The following is a 22,517-nucleotide window of genomic DNA, read 5'->3' on the forward strand; positions in this document are numbered from 1 at the left end:
CAAGACCCTTTTTGGGGCGCTTGCCATGGTCGACATCGCACGAAATTTGGCTCCTTTTTCTTAGACTCCCACCGCTCCTGAGAACCAGAAGCCCAGATCCAGGCGGGCCTCAGGGCCTCTATAGCGCCCCCTAACTCATTGTGATTTTGGCCTCCCGCATTAAGGTGCCTGGTTGCCATGTAGTTTGTAGTACTGGCATGCCATTTGGTACGCATATGTATCTCACTAAGCCGGACAAAAATGTAATGCCAATGCATTAGCCACGCCCTACAGGAAGTGAGGTAATTTCACTTTTGTGCGAAATGCATGGCCACGCAGACGGCGCAACTCCTCCTAGACCGTTCATAGGAATGTCACCAAAATTGATACACATCATCTACAGACACGGCTGACAAAAGTTCCTAAATACGTTTCACGTAGAATAAACCGTTCAGAAGTTATAAGTCAATCAATTTTCAAAGCAAAATTTTACATGCTTAAAAATTCATAACATCTCTTCAAATTGCTCAAAACTGCTCATACTTCACACGCAAATCACTCATTGGGCATCTGACATGTTACCCACTTTCTGTGATATTTCGCCACTGGGGGCGCTATTTTTGGGCAAAAAATCCAATCTTTCCTCAAATTTGGTCAAACTTCACGGCCACCCTCTTACTACCTCCCATGTCATGTACACTACATTTTGGGAATTTTCGTCCATGGGGGGCGCTGTTTTTGGCCAACGCAATTGCTCCAAAACAGGTTTTTGGTAAATAATTCCATAATGCTTCTCCTTCACAACACTACCTTGTGATAGTACGTTGCTGTTGTAGCCACTTATTTTTCCAACTCATAATCGCTCATGTGCAGCATAGCGCCACCTCCTGACATGGGAGAAACGAAAAAATTTATTCTTCAAAAATCAATATCTCATCTTCTATTTTCTCAATCTTGATCAAACTTGATACGCACACTCTTAACAGGTCACCTGACATATGTGCCAAATTTTGTGAACTTTTGCCACTGGGGGCGCTGTTTTCAGGCAACAATTTATATCTCGGCTTCTGATTGGTCAACCTTGATCAAACTTTATAAAACAACTCTTCATAGGTCCCTTGACATGTTTACCAAATTTGGTGAACTTTCACCACTGGGGGCGCTCATTGCGCTGTAGCAGTTGCAGGAGAGGTGTTTACAATCATGAGGCACCAGGAGTATGTTGTTTTGGTTGCCTTAAACACACATGACTTGTGGACCACTGGGGGCGCTCATTGCGCTGTAGCAGTTGCAGGAGAGGTGTTTACAATCATGAGGCACCAGGAGTATGTTGTTTTGGTTGCCTTAAACACACATGACTTGTGGGGAATGGGTAGGCAGTCGGGAGCAAGTGTTGTAGCGTTACATACAGACTACTAGATGTCTAACAGAAGACAATCCTATGTACCTATAGCTTGGTGACTGATGAGGTAAATACATTAATTTGGTTGGGAAGCCATGGCATAAAATGTTCTGTCCATGACAACATCTCAGCGCACCGTGTACTCTGTATCCAATTCTGTGCTTTGTCACCATTGTGGGAGTAATGTCTCTTGCCAAAGAAGCTGTGGAAGGTATATCGCGGGGACGCATGCCCCCGCCCCCCTTGGCCGCTGGCGCGAGGGCCCGTCGAGGCCGCTTGCGGCTTTAATTAGGGCCCGAGCCCTATAGGGCGAAGGCCCTATTGTTCTTGTAAGAGTTCACTATTATTAGGGCCCGAGCCCTACTGGGCGAAGGCCCTATTGTTCTTGTAAGAGTTCACTATTATTAGGGCCCGAGCCCTATGGGCGAAGGCCCTATTGTTCTTGTAAGAGTTCACTATTATTAGGGCCCGAGCCCTATGGGCGAAGGCCCTATTGTTCTTGTAAGAGTTCACTATTATTATTCTTCTTCCGTCTTCTTCTTCTTCTTCTTCTTCCGTCTTCTTCTTCTTCTTCTTCTTTATTTTTCTCCGCTGTTGGGCCATTTTCGGGGCGCTTGCCATGGGCGAAAACGCACGAAATTTGGCACCAGTTCCGAGAATTGCCACCGCTACTCAGAACCAGAAGCCCAAACTTGGCCGGGGCTCCGGGCCTCTATAGCGCCCCCTAAGTCGTTGTGATTTTGGCCTCCCGCATTAAGGTGCCTGGGTGCCATGTAGTTTGTAGTAGTGGCATGCCATTTGGTACACATATGTATCTCACTAAGCCGGACAAAAATGTAATGCCAATGCATTAGCCACGCCCAACAGGAAGTGAGGTAATTTCACTTTTGTGCGATATGCATGGCCACGAAGACGGCGCAACTCCTCCTAGCCCGTTCGTGGGATTGTCACCAAAATTGATACACATCATCTACAGACATGGCTGACAAAAGTTACTAAATACATTTCACGTAGGATAAACCGTTCAGAAGTTATACGTCAATCAATTTTCGATGCAAAATTTTACATGCTTAAAAATTCATAAATCTTCTGATTGCTCAAAACTGCTCATTCTTCACACGCAAATCACTCATTGGGCTTCTGACATGTTACCCAATTTCTGTTATATTTCGCCACTGGGGGCGCTATTTTTGGGCAAAAATTGCAATCTTTCCTCAAATTTGGTCAAACTTCACGGCCACCCTCTTACTACCTCCCATGTCATGTATACCACATTTTGGAAATTTTCGTCCATGGGGGGCGCTGTTTTTGGCCGACGCAATTGCTCCAAAACGGGTTTTTGGTACATAATTCCATAATGCTTTTCCTTCACACCACTACCTTGTGATAGTACGTTGCTGTTGTAGACACTTATTTTTCCAAATCATTATCGCTCATGTACAGCATAGCGCCACCTACTGACATGGGAAAAACCAAAAAATTTATTCTTCAAAAATCTATATCTCATCTTCTATTTACTCAATTGTCATCAAACTTCATTCGCAAACTCTTCATAGCTCACCTGACATCTCCACCAAATTTTGTGCACTTTCGCCCCTGGGGGTGCTGGTTATGGCAAAAATGATATTGCGGCTTCTGATTTGTCAAACTTGGCAAGCAAACTTTACAGGACCCTTATTGGGGCGCTTGCCATGGTCGACTACGCACGAAATTTGGCTCCTTTTTCTTAGACTGCCACCGCTACTGAGAACCAGAAGCCCAGATCCAGGCGGGCCTCAGGGCCTCTATAGCGCCCCCTAAATCGTTGTGATTTTGGCCTCCCGCATTAAGGTGCCTGGTTGCCATGTGGTTTGTAGTAGTGGCATGCCATTTGGTACGCATATGTATTTCAGTAAGCCGGACAAAAATGTAATGCCAATGCATTAGCCACGCCCACCAGGAAGTGAGGTAATTTCACTTTTGTGCGAAATGCATTGGCCACGAACACGGCGCTACTCCTCCTAGACCGTTCATAGGAGTGTCACCAAAATTGATACACATGATCTACAGACATGGCTGACAAAAGTTTCTAAATACGTTTCACGTAGCATAAACCGTTCAGAAGTTATACGTCAATCTATTTTCACTGCAAAATTTTACATGCTTAAAAATTCATAACAAATCTTCTAATTGCCCAAAACTGCTCATACTTCACACGCAAATCACGCATTGGGCTTCTGACATGTTACCCAATTTCTGTGATATTTCGCCACTGGGGGCGCTATTTTTGGGCAAAAAATCCAATCTTTCCTCAAATTTGGTCAAACTTCACGGCCACCCTCTTACCACCTCCCATGTCATTTATACCACATTTTGGGAATTTTCGTCCATGGGGGGGCGCTGTTTTTGGCCGACGCAATTGCTCCAACACGGGTTTTTGGTAAATAATTCCATAATGCTTTTCCTTCACACCACTACCTTGTGGTAATGTCTCTTGCCGGAGAAGCTGTGGAAGGTATTTCGCGGGGACGCATGCCCCCGCCCCCCTTGGCCGCTGGCGCGAGGGCCCGTCGAGGCCGCTTGCGGCTTTAATTCTTCTTCTTCCGTCTTCTTCTTCTTCTTTATTTTTCTCCGCTGTTGGGCCATTTTCGGGGCGCTTGCCATGGGCGAAAACGCACGAAATTTGGCACCAGTTCCGAGAATTGGCACCGCTACTCAGAACCAAAAGCCCAAACTTGGCCGGGGCTCAGGGCCTCTATAGCGCCCCCTAAGTCGTTGTGATTTTGGTCTCCCGCATTAAGGTGCCTGGTTGCCATATAGTTTGTAGTAGTGGCATGCCATTTGGTAGGCATATGTATCTCACTAAGCCGGACAAAAATGTAATGCCAATGCATTAGCCACGCCCAACAGGAAGTGAGGTAATTTCACTTGTGTGTGAAATGCATGGCCACGAAGAGGGCGCAACTCCTCCTAGACCGTTCATAGGAATGTCACCAAAATTGATACACATCATCTACAGACATGGCTGACAAAAGTTACTAAATATGTTTCACGTAGGATCAACCGTTCAGAAGTTATACGTCAATCAATTTTCACTTCAAAATTTTACATGCTTAAAAATTCATAACAAATCTTCTAATTGCTCAAAACTGCTCATACTTCACACGCATATCACTCATTGGGCTTCTGACATGTTACCCAATTTCTGTGATATTTCGCCACTGGGGGCGCTATTTTTGGGCAAAAAATCCAATCTTTCCTCAAATTTGGTCAAACTTCACGGCCACCCTCTTACTACCTCCCATGTCATGTATACCACATTTTGGGAATTTTCGTCCATGGGGGGCGCTGTTTTTGGCCGACGCAATTTCTCCAAAACGGGTTTTTGGTCAATAATTCCATAATGCTTTTCCTTCACACCACTACCTTGTGATAGTGCGTTGCTGTTGTAGACACTTATTTCTCCAACTCATAATCGCTCATGTACAGCATAGCGCCACCTACTGACATGGGAAAAACCAAAAAATTTATTCTTCAAAAATCTATATCTCATCTTCTATTTACTCAATTGTCATCAAACTTCATACGCAAACTCTTCATAGCTCACCTGACATGTACGCCAAATTTTGTGCACTTTCCCCCCTGGGGGTGCTGGTTATGGCAGAAATGATATTGCAGCTTCTGATTTGTCAAACTTGGCAAGCAAACTCTTTACATTACCCTTATTGGGGCGCTTGCCATGGTCGACAACGCACGAAATTTGGCTCCTTTTTCTTAGACTGCCACCGCTACACGCATGCCCCCGCCCCCCTTGGCCGCTGACGCGAGGGCCCGTCGAGGCCGCTTGCGGCTTTAATTAGGGCCCGAGCCCTATGGGCGAAGGCCCTATTGTTCTTGTAAGAGTTCACTATTATTATTCTTCCGTCTTCTTCTTCTTCTTCTTCCGTCTTCTTCTTCTTCTTTATTTTTCTCCGCTGTTGGGCCATTTTCGGGGCGCTTGCCATGGGCGAAAACGCATGAAATTTGGCGCCAGTTCCGAGAATTGACACCGCTACTCAGAACCAGAAGCCCAAACTTGGCCGGGGCTCAGGGCCTCCATAGCGCCCCCTAAGTCGTTGTGATTTTGGCCTCCCGCATTAAGGTGCCTGGTTGCCATATAGTTTGTAGTAGTGGCATGCAATTTGGTACGCATATGTATCTCACTAAGCCGGACAAAAATGTAATGCCAATGCATTAGCCACGCCCAACAGGAAGTGAGGTAATTTCACTTTTGTGCGAAATGCATGGCCACGAAGACGGCACAACTCCTCCTAGACCGTTCATAGGAATGTCACCAAAATTGATACACATCATCTACAGACATGGCTGACAAAAGTTACTAAATACGTTTCACGTAGGATTAACCGTTCAGAAGTTATACGTCAATCAATTTTCGATGCAAAATTTTACATGCTTAAAAATTCATAACAAATCTTCTGATTGCTCAAAACTGCTCATACTTCACACGCAAATCACTCATTGGGCTTCTGACATGTTACCCAATTTCTGTGATATTTCGCCACTGGGGGCGCTATTTTTGGGCAAAAATTCCAATCTTTCCTCAATTTTGGTCAAACTTCACGGCCACCCTCTTACTACCTCCCATGTCATGTATACCACGTTTTGGAAATTTTCGTCCATGGGGGGCGCTGTTTTTGGCCGACGCAATTGCTCCAAAACGGGTTTTTGGTAAATAATTCCATAATGCTTTTCCTTCACACCACTTCCTTGTGATAGTACGTTGCTGTTGTAGACACTTATTTTTCCAACTCATAATCGCTCATGTACAGCATAGCGCCACCTACTGACATGGGAAAAACCAAAAAATTTATTCTTCAAAAATCTATATCTCATCTTCTATTTACTCAATTGTCATCAAACTTCATACGCAAACTCTTCATAGCTCACCTGACGTCTACGCCAAACTTTGTGCACTTTCGCCCCTGGGGGTGCTGGTTATGGCAAAAATGATATTGCAGCTTCTGATTTGTCAAACTTGGCAAGCAAACTCTTTACAAGAACCTTATTGGGGCGCTTGCCATGGTCGACAACGCACGAAATTTGGCTCCTTTTTCTTAGACTGCCACCGCTACTGAGAACCAGAAGCCCAGATCCAGGCGGGCCTCAGGGCCTCTATAGCGCCCCCTAACTCGTTGTGATTTTGGCCTCCCGCCTTAAGGTGCCTGGTTGCCATGTAGTTTGTAGTTGTGGCATGCCATTTGGTACGCATATGTATCTCACTAAGCCGGACAAAAATGTAATGCCAATGCATTAGCCACGCCCTACAGGAAGTGAGGTCATTTCACTTTTGTGCGAAATGCATGGCCACGAAGACGGGGCAACTCCTCCTAGACCGTTCATAGGAATGTCACCAAAATTGATACACATCATCTACAGACATGGCTGACAAAAGTTACTAAATAGGTTTCACGTAGCATAAACCGTTCAGAAGTTATACGTCAATCAATTTTCAATGCAACATTTTACATGCTTAAAAATTCATAACATATCTTCAAATTGCTCAAAACTGCTCATACTTCACACGCAAATCACTCATTGGGCATCTGACATGTTACCCACTTTCTGTGATTTTTCGCCACTGGGGGCGCTATTTTTGGGCAAAAAATCCAATCTTTCCTCAAATTTGGTCAAACTTCACGGCCACCCTCTTACTACCTCCCATGTCATGGACACCACATTTTGGGAATTTTCGTCCATGGGGGGCGCTGTTTTTGGCCAACGCAATTGCTCCGAAACAGGTTTTTGGTAAATAATTCCATAACGCTTCTCCTTCACACCACTACCTTGTGATAGTACGTTGCTGTTGTAGACACTTATTTTTCCAACTCATAATCGCTCATGTGCAGCATAGCGCCACCTACTGACATGGGAGAAACCAAAAAATTTATTCTTCAAAAATCAATATCTCATCTTCTATTTTCTCAATCTTGATCAAACTTGATACGCACACTCTTAACAGGTCACCTGACATATGTGCCAAATTTTGTGAACTTTTGCCACTGGGGGCGCTGTTTTCAGGCAACAATTTATATCTCGGCTTCTGATTGGTCAAACTTGATCAAACTTTACAAAACAACTCTTCATAGGTCCCTTGACATGTATACCAAATTTGGTGAACTTTCACCACTGGGGGCGCTCATTGCGCTGTAGCAGTTGCAGGAGAGGTGTTTACAATCATGAGGCACCAGGAGTATGTTGTTTTGGTTGCCTTAAACACACATGACTTGTGGACCACTGGGGGCGCTCATTGCGCTGTAGCAGTTCCAGGAGAGGTGTTTACAATCATGAGGCACCAGGAGTATGTTGTTTTGGTTGCCTTAAACACACATGACTTGTGGGGAATGGGTAGGCAGTCGGGAGCAAGTGTTGTAGCGTTACATACAGACTAATAGATGTCTAACAGAAGACAATCCTATGTAGCTATAGCTTGGTGACTGATGAGGTAAATACATTAATTTGGTTGGGAAGCCATGGCATAAAATGTTCTGTCCGTGACAACATCTCAGCGCACCATGTACTCTGTGTCCAATTCTGTGCTTTGTCACCATTGTGGGAGTAATGTCTCTTGCCAAAGAAGCTGTGGAAGGTATTTCGCGGGGACGCATGCCCCCGCCCCCCTTGGCCGCTGGCGCGAGGGCCCGTCGAGGCCGCTTGCGGCTTTAATTATTCTTCCGTCTTCTTCTTCCGTCTTCTTCTTCTTCTTTATTTTTCTCCGCTGTTGGGCCATTTTCGGGGCGCTTGCCATGGGCGAAAACGCACGAAATTTGGCACCAGTTCCGAGAATTGCCACCGCTACTCAGAACCAGAAGCCCACACTTGGCCGGGGCTCAGGGCCTCTATAGCGCCCCCTAAGTGGTTGTGATTTTGGCCTCCCGCATTAAGGTGCCTGGGTGCCATGTAGTTTGTAGTAGTGGCATGCCATTTGGTATGCATATGTATCTCACTAAGCCGGACAAAAATGTAATGCCAATGCATTAGCCACGCCCAACAGGAAGTGAGGTAATTTCACTTTTGTGCGAAATGCATGGCCACGATGTCGGCGCAACTCCTCCTAGACCGTTCATGGGAATGTCACCAAAATTGATACACATCATCTACAGACATGGCTGACAAAAGTTACTAAATACGTTTCACGTAGGATAAACCGTTCGGAAGTTATACGTCAATCAATTTTCGATGCAAAATTTTACATGCTTAAAAATTCATAACAAATCTTCTGATTGCTCAAAACGGCTCATACTTCACACGCAAATCACTCATTGGGCTTCGGACATGTTACCCAATTTCTGTGATATTTCGCCACTGGGGGCGCTATTTTTGGGCAAAAAATCCAATCTTTCCTCAAATTTGGTCAAACTTCACGGCCACCCTCTTACTACCGCCCATGTCATGTATACCACGTTTTGGGAATTTTCGTCCATGGGGGGGCGCTGTTTTTGGCCGACGCAATTGCTCCAAAACGGGTTTTTGGTAAATAATTCCATAATGCTTTTCCTTCACACCACTACCTTGTGATAGTACGTTGCTGTTGTAGACACTTATTTTTCCAACTCATAATCGCTCATGTACAGCATAGCGCCACCTACTGACATGGGAAAAACCAAAAACTTTATTCTTCAAAAATCTATATCTCATCTTCTATTTACTCAATTGTCATCAAACTTCATAGGCAAACTCTTCATAGCTCACCTGACGTCTACGCCAAATTTTGTGCACTTTTGCCCCTGGGGGTGCTGGTTATGGCGAAAATGATATTGCAGCTTCTGATTTGTCAAACTTGCCAAGCAAACGCTTTACAAGACCCTTATTGGGGCGCTTGCCATGGTCGACAACGCACGAAATTTGGCTCCTTTTTCTTAGACTGCCACCGCTACTGAGAACCAGAAGCCCAGATCCAGGCGGGCCTCAGGGCCTCTACAGCGCCCCCTAACTCGTTGTGATTTTGGCCTCCCGCATTAAGGTGCCTGGTTGCCATGTAGTTTGTAGTAGTGGTATGCCATTTGGTACGCATATGTATCTCACTAAGCCGGACAAAAATGTAATGCCAATGCATTAGCCACGCCCAACAGGAAGTGAGGTAATTTCACTTTTGTGCGAAATGCATGGCCACGAAGACGGCGCAACTCCTCCTAGACCGTTCATAGGAATGTCACCAAAATTGATACACATCATCTACAGACATGGCTGACAAAAGTTCCTAAATACGTTTCACGTAGCATAAACCGTTCAGAAGTTATACGTCAATCAATTTTCAATGCAACATTTTACATGCTTAAAAATTCATAACAAATCTTCTACTTGCTCAAAACTGCTCATACTTCACACGCAGATCAGTCATTGGGCTTCTGACATGTTACCCACTTTCTGTGATATTTCGCCACTGGGGGCGCTATTTTTGGGCAAAAATTCCAATCTTTCCTCAAATTTGGTCAAACTTCACGGCCACCCTCTTACTACCTCCCATGTCATGTATACCACATTTTGGGAATTTTCGTCCATGGGGGGCGCTGTTTTTTGGCCGTCGCAATTGCTCCAAAACGGGTTTTTGGTAAATAATTCCATAATGCTTTTCCTTCACACCACTACCTTGTGATAGTGCGTTGCTGTTGTAGACACTTATTTTTCCAACTCATAATTGCTCATGTACAGCATAGCGCCACCTACTGACATGGGAAAAACCAAAAATTTTATTCTTCAAAAATCTATATCTCATCTTCTATTTACTCAATTGTCATCAAACTTCATACGCAAACTCTTCAAAGCTCACCTGACATGTACGCCAAATTTTGTGCACTTTCGCCCCTGGGGGTGCTGGTTATGGCAGCAATGATATTGCAGCTTCTGATTTGTCAAACTTGGCAAGCAAACTCTTTACAAGACCCTTATTGGGGCGCTATTATTATTAGGGCCCGAGAACCGTACAGTGCGAGACCCTATCGTTGCCATGTGTCCAATTCTGTGCTTTGTCGCCATTGCAGGAGTAATGTCTCTTGCCGAAGAAGCTGTGGAAGGTGTTTTGCGGGGACGCATGCCCCCGCCCCCCTTGGCCGCTGGCGCGAGGGCCCGTCGAGGCCGCTTGCGGCTTTAATTATTATTATTCTTCCGTCTTCTTCTTCTTCTTCTTCTTCCGTCTTCTTCTTCTTTATTTTTCTCCGCTGTTGGGCCATTTTCGGGGCACTTGCCATGGGCGAAAACGCACGAAATTTGGCACCAGTTCCGAGAATTGCCACCGCTACTCAGAACCAGAAGCCCAAACTTGGCCGGGGCTCCGGGCCTCTATAGCGCCCCCTAAGTCGTTGTGATTTTGGCCTCCCGCATTAAGGTGCCTGGGTGCCATGTAGTTTGTAGTAGTGGCATGCCATTTGGTACGCATATGTATCTCACTAAGCCGGACAAAAATGTAATGCCAATGCATTAGCCACGCCCAACAGGAAGTGAGGTAATTTCACTTTTGTGCGAAATGCATGGCCACGAAGACGGCGCAACTCCTCCTAGACCGTTCATAGGAATGTCACCAAAATTGATACACATCATCTACAGACATGGCTGACAAAAGTTACTAAATACGTTTCACGTAGGATAAACTGTTCAGAAGTTATACGTAAATCAATTTTCGATGCAAAATTTTACATGCTTATAACAAATCTTCTGATTGCTCAAAACTGCTCATACTTCACACGCTAATCACTCATTGGGCTTCTGACATGTTTCCCAATTTCTGTGATATTTCGCCACTGGGGGCGCTATTTTTGGGCAAAAATACCAATCTTTCCTCAAATTTGGTCAAACTTCACGGCCACCCTCTTACTACCTCCCATGTCATGTATACCACATTTTGGGAATTTTCGTCCATGGGGGGCGCTGTTTTTGGCCGACGCAATTGCTCCAACACGGGTTTTTGGTAAATAATTCCATAATGCTTTTCCTTCACACCACTACCTTGTGGTAATGTCTCTTGCCGAAGAAGCTGTGGAGGGTATTTCGCGGGGACGCATGCCCCCGCCCCCCTTGGCCGCTGGCGCGAGGGCCCGTCGAGGCCGCTTGCGGCTTTAATTATTCTTCCGTCTGCTTCTTCTTCTTCTTTATTTTTCTCCGCTGTTGGGCCATTTTCGGGGCGCTTGCCATGGGCGAAAACGCACGAAATTTGGCACCACTTCCGAGAATTGCCACCGCTACTCAGAACCAAAAGCCCAAACTTGGCCGGGGCTCAGGGGCTCTATAGCGCCCCCTAAGTCGTTGTGATTTTGGCCTCCCGCATTAAGGTGCCTGGTTGCCTTATAGTTTGTAGTACTGGCATGCCATTTGGTACGCATATGTATCTCACTAAGCCGGACAAAAATGTAATGCCAATGCATTAGCCACGCCCAACAGGAAGTGAGGTAATTTCACTTTTGTGCGAAATGCATGGCCACGAAGACGGCGCAACTCCTCCTAGACCGTTCATAGGAATGTCACCAAAATTGATACACATCATCTACAGACATGGCTGACAAAAGTTACTAAATACGTTTCACGTAGGATAAACCGTTCAGAAGTTATACGCCAATCAATTTTCACTTCAAAATTTTACATGCTAAAAAATTCATAACAAATCTTCTAATTGCTCAAAACTGCTCATACTTCACACGCTAATCACTCATTGGGCTTCTGACATGTTATCCAATTTCTGTGATATTTCGCCACTGGGGGCGCTATTTTTGGGCAAAAAAATCCAATCTTTCCTCAAATTTGGTCAAACTTCACGGCCACCCTCTTACTACCTCCCATGTCATGTATACCACATTTTGGGAATTTTCGTCCATGGGGGGGCGCTGTTTTTGGCCGACGCAATTTCTCCAAAATGGGTTTTTGGTTAATAATTCCATAATGCTTTTCCTTCACACCACTACCTTGTGAAAGTACGTTGCTGTTGTAGACACTTATTTTTCCAACTCATAATCGCTCATCTACAGCATAGCGCCACCTACTGACATGGGAAAAACCAAAAAATTTATTCTTCAAAAATCTATATCTCATCTTCTATTTACTCAATTTTCATCACACTTCATACGCAAACTCTTCATAGCTCACCTGACATATACGCCAAATTTTGTGCACTTTCGCCCCTGGGGGTGCTGGTTATGGCAGAAATGATATTGCGGCTTCTGATTTGTCAACCTTGGCAAGCAAACTCTTTACAAGACCCTTATTGGGGCGCTTGCCATGGTCGACAACGCTCGAAATTTGGCTCCTTTTTCTTAGACTGCCACCGCTACTGAGAACCAGAAGCCCAGATCCAGGCGGGCCTCAGGGCCTCTATAGCGCCCCCTCTCGCATTAAGGTGCCTGGTTGCCATGTAGTTTGTAGTAGTGGCATGCCCTTTGGTACGCATATGTATCTCACCAAGCCGGACAAAAATGTAATGCCAATGCATTAGCCACGCCCTACAGGAAGTGAGGTAATTTCACTTTTGTGCGAAATGCATGGCCACGAAGACGGCGCAACTCCTCCTAGACCGTTCATAGGAACGTCACCAAAATTGATACACATCATCTACAGACATGGCTGACAAAAGTTGCTAAATACGTTTCACGTAGCGTAAACCGTTCAGAAGTTATACGTCAATCATTTTTCAATGCAGAATTTTACATGCTTAAAAATTCATAACAAATCTTCTAATTGCTCAACACTGCTCATACTTCACACGCAAATCACTCATTGGGCTTCTGACATGTGACCCAATTTCTGTGATGTTTCGCCACTGGGGGCGCTATTTCTGGGCAAAAAATCCAATCTTTCCTCAAATTTGGTCAAACTTCACGGCCACCCTCTTACTACCTCCCATGTCATGTATACCACATTTTGGGAATTTTCGTCCATGGGGGGCGCTGTTTTTGGCCTACGCAATTGCTCCAAAACGGGTTTTTGGTAAATAATTCCATAATGCTTTTCCTTCACACCACTACCTTGTGATTGTACGTTGCTGTTGTAGACACTTTTTTTTCCAACTCATAATCGTTCATGTACAGCATGGCGCCACCTACTGACATGGGAAAAACCAAAAAATTTATTCTTCAAAAATCTATATCTCATCTATTTACTCAATTGTCATCAAACTTCATACGCAAACTCTTCATAGCTCACCTGACATATACGCCATATTTTGTGCACTTTCGCCCCTGGGGGTGCTGATTATGGCAGAAATGATATTGCAGCTTCTGATTTGTCAAACTTGGCAAGCAAACTCTTTTCAAGACCCTTATTGAGGCGCTTGCCATGGTCGACAACGCACGAAGTGCGAGACCCTATTGTTGCCATGTGTCCAATTCTGTGCTTTGTCGCCATTGTGGGAGTAATGTCTCTTGCCGAAGAAGCTGTGGAAGGTTTTTCGCGGGGACGCATGCCCCCGCCCCCCTTGGCCGCTGGCGCGAGGGCCCGTCGAGGCCGCTTGCGGCTTTAATTATTATTATTATACTAATTCAAAACTCTCCACAGCTTAATATACCCTATTCATTCCTCTGCTACTAGAACTTTTCTTTCTGAATGTGGCTGCATATATTGGTGTTATGGTTTTGTGGATTTATGATTATGCTGCTTCACCTATTTAAAAAAAATAAATAATAAAAATAATTAAAGCCGCAAGCGGCCTCGACGGGCCCTCGCGCCAGCGGCCAAGGGGGGCGGTGGCATGCGTCCCCGCGAAATACCTTCCACAGCTTCTTCGGCAAGAGACATTACTCCCACAATGGCGACAAAGCACAGAATTGGACACATGGCAACAATAGGGTCTCGCACTGTACGGTGCTCCGGGGGCGCTATAGAGGCCCTGAGGCCTGCCTGGATCTGGTCTTCTGGTTCTCAGTAGCGGTGGCAGTCTAAGAAAAAGGAGCCAAATTTCGTGCGTTGTCGACCATGGCAAGCGCCCCAATAAGGGTCTTGTAAAGAGTTTGCTTGCCAAGTTTGACAAATCAGAAGTTGCAATATCATTTTTGCCATAACCAGCACCCCCAGGGGCGAAAGTGCACAAAATTTGGCGTATGTGTCAGGTGAGCTATGAAGAGTTTGCGTATGAAGTTTGATGACAATTGAGTAAATAGAAGATGAGATATAGATTTTTGAAGAATAAATTTTTTGGTTTTTCCCATGTCAGTAGGTGGCGCTATGCTGTACATGAGCGATAATGAGTTGGCAAAATAAGTGTCTACAACAGCAACGCACTATCACAAGGTAGTGGTGTGAAGGAAAAGCATTATGGAATTATTTACCAAAAACCCGTTTTGGAGCAATTGCGTCGGCCAAAAACAGCGCCCCCCATGGACGAAAATTCCCAAAATGTGGTATACATGACAGGGGAGGTAGTAAGAGGGTGGCTGTGGAGTTTGACCAAATTTGAGGAAAGATTGGATTTTTTGCCCAAAAATAGCGCCCCCAGTGGCGAAAGTGCACAAAATTGGGCGTATATGTCAGGTGAGCTATGAAGAGTTTGCGTATGAAGTTTGATGACAATTGAGTAAATAGAAGATGAGATATAGATTTTTGAAGAATAAATTTTTTGGTTTTTCCCATGTCAGTAGGTGGTGCTATGCTGTACATGAGCGATAATGAGTTGGCAAAATAAGTGTCTACAACAGCAACGCACTATTACAAGGTAGTGGTGTGAAGGAAAAGCATTATGGAATTATTTACCAAAAACCCGTTTTGGAGCAATTGCGTCGGCCAAAAACAGCGCCCCCCATGGACGAAAATTTCCAAAATGTGGTATACATGACATGGGAGGTAGTAAGAGGGTGGCCGTGAAGTTTGACCAAATTTGAGGAAAGATTGCAATTTTTGCCCAAAAATAGCGCCCCCAATGGCGAAATATCACAGAAATTGGGTAACATGTCAGAAGCCCAATGAGTGATTTGCGTGTGAAGTATGAGCAGTTTTGAGCAATCAGAAGATTTGTTATGAATTTTTAAGCATGTAAAATTTTGCATCGAAAATTGATTGACGTATAACTTCTGAACGGTTAATCCTACGTGAAATGTATTTAGTAACTTTTGTCAGCCATGTCCGTAGATGATGTGTATCAATTTTGGTGACATTCCTATGAACGGTCTAGGAGGAGTTGCGCCGTCTTCGTGGCCATGCATTTCGCACAAAAGTGAAATTACCTCACTTCCTGTTGGGCGTGGCTAATGCATTGGCATTACATTTTTGTCCGGCTTACTGAGATACATATGCCTACCAAATTGCATGCCACTACTACAAACTATAAGGCAACCAGGCACCTTAAAGCGGGAGGCCAAAATCACAACGACTTAGGGGGCGCTATGGAGGCCCTGAGCCCCGGCCAAGTTTGGGCTTCTGGTTCTGAGTAGCGGTGGCAATTCTCGGAACTGGCGCCAAATTTCGTGCGTTTTCGCCCATGGCAAGCGCCCCGAAAATGGCCCAACAGCGGAGAAAAATAAAGAAGAAGAAGAAGACGGAAGAAGAAGAAGAAGAAGAAGAAGAAGAAGAAGAAGACGGAAGAATAATAATAGTGAACTCTTACAAGAACAATAGGGCCTTCGCCCATAGGGCTCGGGCCCTAATAATAAAAATCAACTGCATTCTGTCCTCTCCAAAATAAAATGACGCTCTGGGCAAGTGGAATTGTTTTTTGGGCAAGTATGTTTTGGGTGCCGCTTGCCCACTGAGCAAGTAAGGCTGGGAGATTTTTTTTTCGAGGCCTGCAATAGCAGAAATATCAAAGTTCTACTTGGAGGTGAGGGAAACTGACAGACTTTTACAAGAGGACTTCACTCGTGGACTTCACTCAGCAAAGCCCTTTTGTTTTGAACAACTGCAGTGTAACAATTTACTACTACCAAAAGTAACTTTGAACTTGAACCATCTTCCTGGATATAGCTTGTATACAAGTTGCGTTGTTCAGGCTTTTTGGACTTGTACCATTTTTATTGTTAGAACTTTGACTTTGTACATGTACATTGGACTGACAGAACACTGAATTACATTTGATCAGAGTCAGCATTCAATATTGGCAAGTTGTCCTCCCTGTTCTTAACTTTTTGTAAAATCTATAATTGTTCCATCGAACGTATATGTATAATAACATTGGCTGGCTTTTTTTTGTGGTATATCAGATATATTCCATTCAGCAAGCATGATCTTGAACACGTCTTTGACTTGTTCAGTATCATGCTAGCCGAATGGAATATATCTGATATCTCATTCAAAGCCAGCCAAATGTTATTTAATTATTAGGAATTATTATACATACAGGACACTTTTTTGATGGAATAAAAACATGTATTCTATTCCCTTTTAACGGGCTTCATTCATTTGGTTTGATAGCATGCAATATTGTTCGCATATTGCTTATCGCATATTGTGTATTACGTCACGCTACCCAATGGAAAATGAGCATTGAATATGGTTTATGATATCGCATGGATAATGATATCCAAGATAATGTCATATATTGGAGCTGATGTGAATATTCTATGAGAAAGTTTTCTGCTGCCCATGCGCAGAAGCATTTCCGTTCACCGGCAGCGCCCACAGTAAACTGTCACAGGGAATAGACTAGATTATCAGCGACGCAGTAGCTCACACAGCCGTACCATGAGAAACCAGACTTGTTTATAATTAGCCAAGTTGTTCTTCACGAGAACAATCTGATCTTCCAAACAAAATCAAAATCTATTGAAAACTCAGGGAGTAGTGTTTTTCCTGAAAGTTTGTTAATTGGCTTAATTAGCAACTTGTTAATGAGAAATCACAAAACCAGGGAGTAACTTTTGTGCAGACTGATTAGATCTTCCAAACAAAACCATCAGAATCAAAGTCCATTGATAAGTCAGGGAGGAGTAGCGATTTTTGTTAATTGTGGACGGACGGATCGCCTTATGGCCGGTGAGCTTAAAAAACAAAACCCACAAGATACGTATTACACATAAATCATCTGCGCCAGCGAGTGACAATTTTTAAAATCTATAATTGTTACCTTGAATGTTTATGTATAATAACTTTTCATGGTATATCAGATATATTCCATTCAGCTAGCATGATACTGAACTCATCTTTGACTTGTTCAGTATCATGCTAGCCGAATGGAATATATCCAATATACCATGAAAAAAGCCAGCCAATATTATTTAAATGTGTCACTCAGATCCACAATGTATTTTGTATGAAAATATGAGTTTTTCAATGAGAACATAAACTTCATATCTTCAAGCCAACGTGTGATTTTCTTATTATATAAACACATTCACACCCCCGCCCCCCCAAAAAAAGTACCCAAATTTATCAAAACAATTCATTGATATCACTAGTGACACACAGAGATTTGTGTAATGGTTTTGGTTCTCCATGTCCCAGATGTAGCTCATATGAAAAATACGAATGGCGTATTTCCCAGTAAAACACTCGTGTCCATATAATATAATGCAATATTCTACTGGTCATAATGGTGATCTTGTACCTTGCTGATCTGCGGTGAGGACAAAGGCCCATTAAGTGGAATTTTCTTCAGCTGCTCAGGGGTCATGTTACTCCTTCCAGAATGCACCAGGTTCTGCTTTACACTTGAACTGTCCGTATTCTTCTTTTCAGGAATCCTAAAGCACAGGGAATCATCATTAGGCTAAAATACCTCTTCTACCTGAACAGATACAGTCACTGCATGAGAGAAGACAGGCTTTGTTATACCTCAGATAAAAGAGGACGTAAGCCTGCTGATTGAGCACGACCTTGATGTTACTGGAATGTACCATCGAATCATTCATCTGGTACCACTGCCCGTTGCTGGCCTAAAGACAATGAATGACATGCAGGAAAATTAGAAAACACTGCACAGATGTGGGTTTTAGAAAATTTGAAACCCCCCCCCAAAAAAAATAAATAAATAAAATCAACTTTGCTATATGGCATAGTTAGGGAAATGTAGCAACATAAAGGCAAATGGAGACAGAAAACAGAGAGAACAAATCACTTATTACTCTCATGAAAATACGACTCACAAAATTAGATTAGATTAGATAAAACTTTATTGATCCCTTTGGGTGAGTTCCCTCAGGGAAATTAAGATTCCAGCAGCATCATTACAGATAAGCAGAGAAAACAAATAGAGAAAACTTCTAGATAAATTAAAATAAATTATTTACATATACGAATATAAAAAGAATAAGCTATGGGGAAGGGGGGGAAGGAGGGGAAAAAACAAGAAAAAAGGGGGGGGGGGGGGGGGGGCGGCAGGAGAGATATTGCACATTATATTGCACATTGTCCGGTATTGCTTATTGTTAGGCGAGGCTACGGCTCCTTCCCATCCTCTGTCCTCCTGTTACCCCTCCTCCCCCCCAGAGAGGAGTTGTACAGTCTGATGGCGTGAGGGACAAAGGAGTTTTTGAGTCTGTTCGTCCTGCACTTTGTCCTGCAAAATGACTCATGTAATGATTTTAGAGCTAACGATTTTAGAGCTAATGAGTTTCAGTAGCGCTAACGAGCAAGTATTTAAAAACAGTCCGGCATTCAACAGCTTGTGTGTTTATAAATCCATATGAAACTCACCTTTACATAACAGTAATAGTGACCAGCATGACAGCTGTACCCAGAGTGCACCAGGACTGCATAAAGGCCATACATCACTGGATCTCCTGAGTTTTGGGACATGTACGGACGAATGTTCAGGAACTCCGGGTAGCCAACATCCTGGTGGGGGAGGGAAGACCAGGAATAAATAAATAAATAAATAAATAAATAACAAAAACAACCAAAATTCATCTCATCTCATTTTCTTCCGCTTATTCGGGGCCGGGTCACGGAGGCAGCAGTCTGAGCATGGAAACCCAAACTTCCCTCTCCCCAGACAACTCGGCTAGAACATCGAGGCGCTCCCAGGCCAGCCGAGAGAGAGAGAGAGAGAGACAGAGACAGAGAGACAGAGAGAGAGAGAGAGAGAGAGAGACATAGTCCCTCCAGCGTGTCCTGGGTCTTCCCCAGGGCCTCCTCCCGGGGGGACATGCCTGGAACACCTTCCCCAGGGAGGCATCCAGGAGGCATCCGAAAGAGATGCCCGAGCCACCTCAGCTGATTCCTCTCGATGTGGAGGAGCAGCGGCTCTACTCCGAGCTCCTCACCCTCTCTCTAAAGGAGCGCCCAGCCACCCTGAGAAGGAAACTCATTTCGGCCGCTTGTATCCGCGATCTTGTTCTTTCGGTCATTACCCAAAGTTCATGACCATAGGTGAGAGTCGGAACGTAGATTGACAGGTAAATTGAGAGCTTCGCCTTTTGGCTCAGCTCCTCCTTCACCACGACGGACCGGTAAAGCAACCGCATCATTGCGGAGGCTGCATCGATCCGCCTGTCGATCTCACGCTCCATCCTTCCCTCACTTGTGAGCAAGATCCCGAGATACTTAAACTCCCCCACTTGAGGCAGGACTTCTCCACCAACCTGAAGAGGGCAAGCCACCCTTTTCTGGTCAAGAACCATGGCCTCGGACTTGGAGGTGCTGATTCTCATCCCAGCCGCTTCACACTCGACTGCAAACTGCCTCAGTGCATGCTGAAGGTCCTGGTTTGAAGAATCCAACAGGACATCATCCGCAAAAAGCAGAGATGAAAACCTGTGGTTCCCAAACAGGATTCCCTCCGGCCCCTGGCTGCACCTAGAAATTCTGTCCATAAAATTTATGAACAGAACCGGTGACAAAGGGCAGCCCTGCCAGAGTCCAACATGCACTGGGAACAGGTCTGACTTACTGCCGGCAATGCGAACCAGACTCCTGCTCCATTCGTACAGGGACCGGACAGCCCTTAGCAAAGAGCCCCGAACCCCATACTCCCAAAGCACCCCCCACAGGATACGAGGGACATGGTCGAATGCCTTCTCCAGATCCACAAAGCACATGTGGACTGGTTGGGCAAACTCCCATGAACCCTCGAGCACCCTATGAAGGGTATAGAGCTGGTCCAGTGTTCCACGACCAGGACGAAAACCGCATTGTTCCGCCTGGATCCGAGGTTCGACTATTGGCCGAATTCTCCTCTCCAGTACCCTGGAGTAAACCTTCCCGGTGAGGCTGAGAAGTGTGACTGGAGCACACTCTCCAGTCCCCTTTCTTAAAAAGAGGGACCACCACCCCGGTCTGCCACTCCAAAGGCACTGTCCCCAACCGCCACGCGATGTTGCAGAGGCGTGTCAGCCAAGACAGCCCCACAACATCCAGAGACTTGAGATACTCAGGGCAGATCTCATCCACCCCCGGTGCCTTGCCACCAAGGAGCTTGCAAACCACCTCAGTGACTTCGGCTTGTGTAATGGACGAGTCCACCTCGGAGTCATCAGCCTCCGCTTCCTCAATGGAAGACATGACAGTGGGATTGAGGAGATCCTCGAAATATTCCTTCCACTTAGAGTTGCAAAATTCCGGGAATTTTCAAAGGTGGAAACTTTCCATGGGAATTTTCGGGAAAAGACTGGGAATTTTGAAAGTGGACATCAATTAAGTGAGTAAAAAAAAATACTGTAGCATAATCTTGGTTAAAAGAGGCAGATTTATGGGAATCAAGTTGTGCATAGCACGCTGTTACTCACTCACATGGACAAAACGTTATTTTCTCAGGAGCCATTGAAGCCGCACCCCTTACATGCATTTTGCATCCCTCTATCACATGCACAATAACTTCTAGAATTCTGAAGAGCTAGAACTGTTTTAAATACAAACTGCCGAGATCACACATTACAGACAAAAGGACTACATGCCATCAAGTAAGTTTTGAGGATGATTTTTTATCTATTATGGTATTTAAGTAAAAATGAAAAGGTATAGTAGAATAAATCTAGTGCTAATTTACTTGTAAATTAGAATTGTGCCTTTTCATTGAAGTAGTTAGCTTGTGATGCTAGTTACAGCAAATTGTGCTAGCTTAATGGGAAACCAGATAAGCTAAATGAAAGCTTCCTATGAACATTTCATGTAAGAAAACTAAATTTAATGCTAGCTTACTGGTAAAAATAAATGTAAATGTAAGATAATTAGAACATTTCATTGAATAAATTCTCATGCTAGCTAGCTACAGCAAAATGTGTTAGTGCTAGTTTAATGGGACATCAGATGTGCTAAAATGTTAACTGTGTAAATGTTTTGTCATCTTATTTCATAGAAAAATGCCACGCGTGCTATCCAATGTGTAAAATATAAATAATTAATAAAATAATTAAATAATTCCCCTAAATTACCGTAATTCCAGTGCTTTTTTTTTTTTTTGAAAATTCCCAAAATTCCCGTACCAAAGTTTCCATGGAAACTTTCCGGAAATTTTCCGGGAATTTTCCGCCCCTTTGCAACCCTACTTCCACTGCCCGACAATATCCCCAGTCGAGGTCAACAGTTCCCCACCCGCACTGTAAACAGTGTTGGCAGAGTACTGCTTCCCTCTCCTGAGGCGCCGGACGGTTTGCCAGAATTTCCTCGAGGCCGACCGATAGTCCTCCTCCATGGCCTCACCGAACTCCTCCCAGTTCAGAGTTTTTGCCTCTGCAACTGCCTGAGCTGTGGCACGCCTGGCCTGCCAATACCAGTCAGCTGCCTCAGGAGTCCCGGAGGCCAACATGGCCCGATAGGACTTCTTCAGCTTGATGGCATCCCTTACTTCTGGTGTCCACCACCGGGTTCGGGGATTGCCGCCACGACAGGCACCGGAGACCTTGTGGCCACAGCTCCGAACAGCCGCATCGACAATGGAGGCAGAGAACATGGTCCACTCAGACTCAATGTCCCCTGCCTTCCTCGGAAGCTGGGAGAAGCTCTCCCGGAGGTGGGAGTTAAAGAGCTCCCTGACAGAGTGCTCGGCCAGACGTTCCCAGCAGACCCTCACCATACGTTTGGGCCTGCCAGGTCTGTCCGGCTTCCTCCTCCGCCAGCGGATCCAACACACCACCCAAGGTGGTGATCAGCTGACAGCTCAGCCCCTCTCTTCACCCGAGTGTCTAAGACATAGGGCCAGAGATCAGATGAAACAACAACAAAGTCGATCATCGATCTCCGACCTAAGGTGTCCTGGTGCCACGTGCACTTATGGACACCCCTATGCTTGAACATGGTGTTTGTTATGGACAAACCG

At 44.7% G+C, this 22,517-nt stretch overlaps 1 protein-coding gene across 8 annotated transcripts in view; it reads right to left on the reverse strand.

The window, feature by feature from the left end:
* The window catches only part of usp36 (ubiquitin specific peptidase 36), a 188,759-nt gene that overhangs the window by 86,217 nt on the left and 80,025 nt on the right, over positions 1-22,517 (reverse strand). For all 8 annotated transcript variants that reach the window (XR_009650846.1, XM_060901465.1, XM_060901468.1 and 5 more), the window contains exons 10-12: positions 18,959-19,099; positions 18,098-18,198; positions 17,871-18,006 (exon numbers count right to left, since the gene is read on the reverse strand). Coding sequence is in view for 7 of the 8 variants with exons in the window: in XM_060901465.1 (XP_060757448.1) it covers positions 17,871-18,006; positions 18,098-18,198; positions 18,959-19,099 (378 nt within the window). In the remaining variant the exon portion in view is untranslated. The remainder of the gene's footprint in view (positions 1-17,870; positions 18,007-18,097; positions 18,199-18,958; positions 19,100-22,517) is intronic.

This window comes from Neoarius graeffei, chromosome 20 (assembly GCF_027579695.1).
Source record: "Neoarius graeffei isolate fNeoGra1 chromosome 20, fNeoGra1.pri, whole genome shotgun sequence".
Taxonomy (NCBI): Eukaryota; Metazoa; Chordata; class Actinopteri; order Siluriformes; family Ariidae; genus Neoarius; species Neoarius graeffei.